The sequence below is a fragment of the Crocodylus porosus genome, unplaced genomic scaffold, assembly GCF_001723895.1.
Source record: "Crocodylus porosus isolate Cpor-Errol unplaced genomic scaffold, CroPor_comp1, whole genome shotgun sequence".
Classification (NCBI taxonomy): Eukaryota; Metazoa; Chordata; order Crocodylia; family Crocodylidae; genus Crocodylus; species Crocodylus porosus.
The window spans coordinates 15410142-15418458 of NW_017728913.1; the positions used below are offsets into that span (position 1 = coordinate 15410142).

Here is an 8317-nt window from a genome sequence, read left to right on the forward strand (position 1 = left end):
GAGGATGGGGTGGGAGACGGTGTCAAAGGCCTTGCTGAAGTCTAGAAAGACTATGTCCATGGCAACACCTGCATCCAGTGCCTTTGTGATCTATATTTATTCTGAGGTTAACAATGTTGTTTGCTGGGGAATATTTATATAATCCCCCATCTCAGTTACTTGCACAACTCTGGAAAGAAAAGCTAGGAATAATCCTATGAAATGCTGTGTAAATTTTTAGGACTGTCCTAAAACTTACTCTTTGATCCCCTGTAATATTTTGAAGTCAAGATTGTCTTCACTTCTGTCAAAGAAAGCCATATTGTCTATAAAGACTAAGTGCCTTGGGTCATGCTTTCTCTGAATGATGTGTGTCAGGTCAATGGAGTCTTGATCATCACATTTCAGCTTCAGTCTTTTCTGCACACAGGAATCCTCCCTGCGAGGTTTGAACCCACAGCAATTTCTGTCTAGTCGACTGTAGACCTGGAAATGAATATGCAACATTAACAAAGCACATAATACAGGACACAGGTTGGATTATTAAATGTACCTACAACTTTATTTTTGAGACTCTGGGGTGGGGGTGGAAATCTCATTTCTTACTAATATGTGCGCCAAGTTTGTGAGCACAGAACAAATTAAAGTCAGAGGTAGGGGGAAAAAAGGCTTCAACACATGGTTTTCATAACTCATCTGCTATTAAAACCCATGTTCTACTCCCTAATTGTACCCAGGGGGGGTGATTTACTACTCTGTTGTTCTGGTTATATACAGTACAAATTCAGTGGAAACACTGAAGTGACGCTGATGTGAAACTAAAGTAAGCAAGGGGTGAAGCAAGTCTAACATATCCAGAAAGAAGGATTATTCTTTAATTCTTTAGGCTGGAGCATGAAAGTAATTATAAAGTCTAATGGTCATAAAGTACACAAGAGGTTTGTGTTATGTAATTTATCATAATATTACATACAAAAAGCTATGATAAAAGAAAATTAAGGCTGCAAAGTAAAGCACTCAAAAGTTAAAAGATATCAGAATGAAAATAACCTCAATTCATCCCCTCATAAAGATGCATTATCACAGTATTTAATTAAATGGTCACATTCTGTTTTTTCTATCAGCCCTACCGCCCTCAGTGTATAACACAGATTATGCTTACTTAAGAAGCTGCAAGTCAATATTTGATTTTTATCCTCTTTCTGCAAGGGATGGGCTCCATTCTTTGTTTACATCCCACTTTTCAAATTCAGCTGTAAATACAAGATAATTAATTTCCTTATGGAGATGGAGCCTCCCAGACAATAACAACTTTTTCACAATGCCACATTAAGGGAAGGCCTGATTATGCTCCCTATTTTACAGATAAAGAACTGAGGTACAGAAAAAAAGTCTAATTTGGAGTACATAATGAGATGCCTTGGACTTCATTTTTCAGAGCATAGTGTTATTGTATGTTCAAAGACAGTTCCCACTCCAGTTCAGTTGCAACTATAGATGCTCACCACTTATGCCAACCAGACCTCAAAGATTCAGGGCAGGCCAGGCATATAGGAAAGGATGAACACACAATTAGTGATGTGACTACCATCATGCAAGAACTCTGTGGAAGACTAAGGGACAGGCTCACTAACCTAGTGAGGAGGGCTTTAAACTAGGTTGCCCCGAAGGATGAAAAACAAAGCCCTTAGGTAAGTGGGAAAGCCAGGGACTTGGAGGGAGCAGAAACACAAGATGGCAGCAGGGGAGGCTTCATTCATCCTGTCACAAGATGGCAGCAGGGGTGACTAGTAAGGCAATTGGCTAGTCACCTTAGGTGTCTGTACATGATTGCATGGAGCCTGGGAAACAAGCAAAAAGACTTGGAAGTCCTTACACAGTCAAGAAACTATGACAAGATTGGAATAACAAAGACTTGGTGTGATAGTTTGTATAACTGGACCACTGTCATGGATGGGTACAAATTGTTCAGGAAGGACAGGCCAGGGAGCAGAGGAGGGGAGTTGCATGGTATATGGAAGAGCCATATGATTGCGCAGAGCTCCAGGATGAAACTGGAGATAGGCCTGTTGAAAGTCTCTGGGTTAAAGTTAGAGGGGAGAGCAACAAGGATGATGTTGTGGTGGGTGTGCGCTATAGAATACCAGACCAGGAAGATGAGGTACATGATGCTTTATTCAGACAACTAGCAGAAGTTTCCAGATCACAGGCCCTAGTTCTCATGCGGGGCATCAATCATCCTGACATCTGTTGGGAGGGCAATACAGCCATGCACAGGCAATCCAGGAAGTTTTTGGAGAGCATTGGAGACTACTTCTTGATGCAAGTGTTGGATAGACCAACTAGGGGCCATGCCCTTCTTGACCTGCTGCATACAAACAAGGAAGAAGTGATAGGGAATGTAGAAGTGGATGGCAAATTGGACAGCAGTGACAGTGAGATGATTGAGTTCAGAATCCTAACAAAAAAAAAGAAAGGAGAGCAGCAAAGTATGGACCCTGGACTTCAGAAAAGTAAAATTTGACTCACTCAGGGAAGTAATGAGTAGGATCCCTTGGGAGGCTAGTCTGAGGGAGAGCGGGCTGTATTTTAAAGAAACCATAGTAAGGGTGCAGGAACAAACCATCCTGATGTGTAGGAAGAATAGCAAATGTGGCAAGCAATCAGCTTGACTTAGCAGAGAACTTTTAATGACCTTAAAAATAAGAAGGAAGCTTACAAGAAGTGGAAGCATGGACAAACAACTTGGAAGTAGTATAAGAATATTGTTCATTCATGCATGGATGAAGTCAGGAAGGCCAAAGTGCAATTGAAGTTGCACCTAGCAAGGGGATGTGAAGGGTAACAAGAAGGATTTCTATGTGTTAGCAACAAGAGGAAGGTCAGGGAAAGTGTGGGTCCCTTACTAAATGAGGGAGGCAACCTAGTGACAGATGATGAGGAGAAGTCTGAAGTACTCTATGCCTTTTTCACCTTGGTCTTCACAGGTCAGCTCCCAGACTACTGTACGAGGCAGCACAGTTTGGGGAGAAGGTGAGCAGCCAAAAGTGGTGAAAGAACAGGTAAGGGACTATTTAGAAAAGCTGGACCTGTACAAGTCCATGCGGCCAAATGCAATGGATCCAAGTGTGCTGAGGGGGTTGGTTGAGGTGACTGCAAAGCCGCTGGCCATTATCTTTGAAAGCTCATGGTGATTGGGCAGGTCCCAGACGATTGCAAAAGGGCAAATATAGAGCCCATCTTTAAGAAAGGAAAGAAAGAGGATCCATGGAACTACACATCAGTCAGCCTCACCTCTGTCCCCAGAAAAATCATGGAGCATGTCCTCAAAGAGTCCATTTTTAAGCACTTGGAGGAGAAGAAGGTGATTAGGAAAAGTCAGCATGGATTCACCACAGGCAAGTCATGTCTGACCAGCCTGATTGTGTTCTATGATGAGGTAAATGGCTCTATGGATGTGGGGAAAGCAGTGGACATAATATACCTTAACTTTTGCAAGGCTTTTGATACCATCTCCCACAGCATTCTTGCAAGCAAACTAAGAACGTATTGGTTTGATCAATGGACCATAAGGTGGATAGAAAGCTGGCTGGATTGTTGGGCTCAGCAGTAGTAATCAACGGCTTGGTGTCTACCTGGTATCAAGTGGAGTGCCCCAGGGGTTGGTCCTGGGGCTAGTTTTATTCAATATCTTCATTAATGATCTGGAAGATGGGATGGATTATACCCTCAACAAGTTTGTGGATGACACCAAGCTGGGAGGTGTAATAGATACACTGGGGGGGGGTAGGGCTAGGATTCAGTGACCTAGACAAATTTGAGGATTAGGCCAACAGAAATCTCATGAGGTTCAAAAAAGACAAGTGCAAAGTCCAGCACTTAGAATGGAAGAATCCAATGCACTGATACATGCTGGGGACTGACTGGTTAAGCAGCAGCTCTGCAGAAAAGGACCTGGGGGTTACAGTGGACAATAAGCTGGATATGACTCTGCAGTGTGCCCTTGTTGCCAAGCAAGCTAAGAGCATATTGGACTGCATTAGTAGGAGTATTGCCAGCAGATCAAGAGCAGTAATTTTTCCTCTCTATTCTCTACTGGTGAGGCCACATCTGAAATACTGTGTCCAACTTTTGGCCCCCACTACAGAAAGGATGTAGATGTACAGAAAGCATGTAGACAAGCTGGATAGCATCCAGTAGAGAGCAACAAAAATGGTTTGGGGGCTGGGGCACATGACTTATGAGAAGAAGCTGAGGGAACTGGATGTATATAGTCCAGAGAAGAGAAGACTGAGAAGGGATTTAATAGCAGCCTTTAACTACCTGAAGGGGGGTTCCAAAGAGGATGGAGCTAGACTGTTCTTAGTGGTGACAGACGACAGAACAAGGAGCAATGATCTCAAGTTGCAGCAAAGGAGATTTAGTTTGAATATTAGGAAAACCTTTCTCATTAGGAAGGTGGTGAAGCACTGGAACACAATCCCTAGACAGGTGGTAGAATTTCCATCCTTAGAGGTTTTTAAGGCCTAGCTTGACAAAGCCCTGGCTAGTACGATCTAGTTGGGAATGGTCCTGCTTTGAGCAGGGGGTTTGACTAGATGACCTCCTGAGGTCCCTTCCAACCCTAATTTTCTACGATTCGATGATAGGAAACTTATTCTCCAGGATAGTATTAAACTGCCTTTATACCTAATAGCACCCTTTCTCTTCCTGCAATCTTCTGCCTCAGTTCACTGCACAACTGCAAGTGAGGCAATACCCTTTCAGATAACAGCCTCATGCAACATGGGAACCTGTTTCATTTCCCTAGCATAGCCCATCTTGCACATTGAATAAAGGAGTGGTTCTGTTGAAAAAATATAGTATAGAATCATCTAATTAAATGTGTATCATAATTCATATGCCCAAGGTAAAATGTTAAAAAAAACAGATGGAATCTCCAAAAATAAACCCCCCCATCAAATTCACATTCTTTCGTGTATTTAAATGTGGGAGGGGTGGTGTAGTATAATATGCATAATGTATTATATATACTATAATATCTTGTATAAGATTATTGAAATTAGAAATTAAAAGCATTTATTTTGATCAGTTGCTCCATTATTTCACCAATTATGTGTTTAGATAGAATATTTTCTATCCTCCTTTTCTAGTTTTATATGACTCATGAAGTAGATATGTTCTTTAAAAATATATACCATGGTCTCAAAGACTATACTGCTAGGTATGTTTCTTGCTAATCAATTTAATTATTTTTTGATTAATTTCACCTCATCACTCACTGTTACATCCCCTTGAACCACCCAAAATACCTCTACCTTTTCCATGTATATATACAAGATACTTGTAATCTATTATGCCTCTCCAAGGCAGTTATCATTTGGATATTCTTTCCTCATTAATCAGTTCTAACCACCATCAGCTGCTGTTCTATGAATTCCCTCCAATTTCTCTGAACCTTTTATAACAATCCAAACTAAAATATAATATATAAAAGCTTCCTACAAAACCTTTTCCTTTCAATTTAGTACCATTTTTCCTATTTGTTACTTTCTCAGAGCTCAATCCAGGAAGACTTTATGGGCAGAATCCTATCTCATTTATGTGCCCAAACTGCCTGCCCAGCTCCCATTTCTGGCTTTTATACACAAGTCCTTCCTACAGTGTAGACATGTAAGTATCCACACAGCTATTGAGTGTAAAAAGTTGGCTATGCACTGGCCAGGCAGGTATGTCTCTGTGTATATGTGTACACTGGACAAGTGCAAGCCTTCCTCTTGTTTTTCTCCGGACTTACTCCTGTTGGTACATGTGTAAAGATCCAGAGTGCATAACCAACCAGAGTGTATGCTTAGTAGCCATGTAACAGGAAATAGATTCATAAACTGTGTTTGAGTGCCAAAAATGACAATTATGTGGCTGGAAAACTGCCGTTCGGGTGTGTAAAGTGAAATAGGCTTCTTGTCTATGAAGGCATGGAGTATGCTAGATTGAATTTGACTATTTGTGTGAAAATTATGTACTCACATGAATAAGGGTTTGCTGGAGCAGGCTCTTAATTAAGATATATTGGTAATATAAAGAGAGAGATTTCCAACTTTAGAAGGCAAACCAGCTGGCAAAGGCAGAACCAGGAAAATTTCAAGCTGGGTAGCCAGCAACGCAATCTCATACCATTTAAAAATATGGGTACCATCAAGATGCTTAAAGTTATTAAAGTAGATCAATCTTCCCCATAGCAGTGGAATAGATCAGATGTTTATACACCACATGTAATACTTGCAAGACAGTTATAGATTTCCTCATCAGCTGAAAGCTTTTCATTCCATTTATAGTCAATACTCCCAGAATACTAATCACTCTTAGCAATGCATTATACACACCATTGCTTTGTCACCACAATTTTCCATGTTCTCCTGATGAAACCCCTCACAAATTAGATGTTAGTTCAAGTGCACCTCTCAGAAAATATTAACTGAGCAGAGCCATCAGATTCCTCCTGCATATCTTCATCTGCTTGGCACGCACTTGTGCTAATTAATAAGGTATAAGTTAGAATTCAAAGAATTCCTGAGCCATAGCAGACCTTATAAAAGTGTTTTGATTTCCTTTTAAATCATGTACAGCTCAGTCCCTTTGCATCTAATCTTGCAGTTTATGCCCATTTCTGGACAACAACAGAAGTTACTACTGGCTGTTGTTGGCAATGGTCACTGCTAAACTGCAGTATTAAAGAGTCCTAAAATCAATATGTATTTCTGTGCACCAGTCTGACACAGGCTAACTTTTACACGTAAATGAGAACACAGTAGCAATTCTAGGTTTACAAATCAGAAACCGTTTAAATGCTTTGATACACACTGTGCTATTACTAAGTTTAGAACCTATATAGTCCACATATAACTTTATATCAGATTCCAAGAATTACTCATTCACAGTGCAACTGGAGATGGAGTCACTAGACAAGTGGCAACCTATTTTTAAGTAAGAAATTCATGTTCTATAATTACCATAACCAGTGCTGCAGAAATATAACCCAAATGTGGAAACACCCATTCTTTCTGGAAACAACTTGCATAGAGCAGGAATAGGCTTCATTTAAGGAAAGCAATTATTTTTACACTTTGCAGAACATAATTTTATAAAAAGCTGAATTTCATGAGAGATCAAATACAGAGCATACAAGAGGTTTACTGCAGTTTTTAGACCCTGGTGCAGATGGACCCAATGCAGAGATTAATTGAATCAGCAGGAGGTCTACAAGATAAAATTCATGCAAGGGAAAATGGAGGATATGCTGCCTATTGTAAGGGAATACCATGAACTTCCTTCCATAGGGAGGCATCCCTGTTGGTCAGTAGAAAGAATAAATGAGGAGGCATGGCCTTGAAGTGTACAGTGCTGTTGGTAATGCAGTTCCTACTAATCCTTGTGCTCAGATGAATATAAGTCCTGCAATTGTGACAGACAAGTCTGCATGGGGAAGCATAAAGGTAAGGGAAATTCTTCCTTGTGCTCTCTCCACACCCACTAAGTGGCCAATTCAATTAATTACAAGATTATATTTGGTCAAATGAAAAACCTTAAGTATAGAACTAAGTTCTTCTTTTGGTTACAGCTAATTTCATGGGCTGCAGAAGTTTATCTGAGAACAGAAAATCATTCTTGATAAAAGATTAGCCAAGTCAGAAATTAAACACATTAGATGGTCTAGCCTAGCACCTTGCCAAACAAGAGCTCTTTCCTATAGTATATATGTACAAAAAACTTTAATTCTGTTCCCCGCAAAACAAGCATGGTGGATATGGGTACACATGCCATCAATACTATCTTTCCCTGTTCTGCTAGTATGTATTAAGAGCTAAGGTCCAAATCCATTTAACCTGGAAAGTGATTGCAACTTAGCTTACCACTAACCTCAAATTTAGCCATGAACCTCAGGAGGCTTAATTCTATCACACCTCTAAATGTCAGTGAGTGCTTTAAACCACTTTAAGGTGTTAATGTGCAGACAATCCAGGGGTTAAGAGCTCTAGGGGCCACCCAAAATTACTGTTTAACAAGGCCCTAAGAAAGATGGAGATGAGTTATAGCAATGTGCCAGCTGAAGAGCTGGGGCTAGAGAGAACACAAGCCTCTTTTTTTAACATATAGTGTGAGAGAGTGCTTATGCTAAGCAAGGCCTAGCATTAGAACAATGCACTAAAACTCCCAGAATGCTTCAAGGAGGTTGAGAAGTCAGCGATTGACATTCTGGTAATCACTTTCTGACCCTTGGATGAAAATACTGAACTTCTGACCTTTGAACAATGATAAAAATAGCAGACATGCCGCTTAC

The 8317-nt window shown here is 40.5% G+C and overlaps 1 protein-coding gene across 1 annotated transcript in view; it reads right to left on the bottom strand.

Moving 5' to 3' along the window:
• The window catches only part of FAM198B (family with sequence similarity 198 member B), a 28195-nt gene that overhangs the window by 3261 nt on the left and 16617 nt on the right, over positions 1 to 8317 (bottom strand). Inside the window, exon 4 of the mRNA XM_019534530.1 lies at positions 239 to 465. Within this exon, the coding sequence (XP_019390075.1) occupies positions 239 to 465 (227 nt within the window). The remainder of the gene's footprint in view (positions 1 to 238; positions 466 to 8317) is intronic.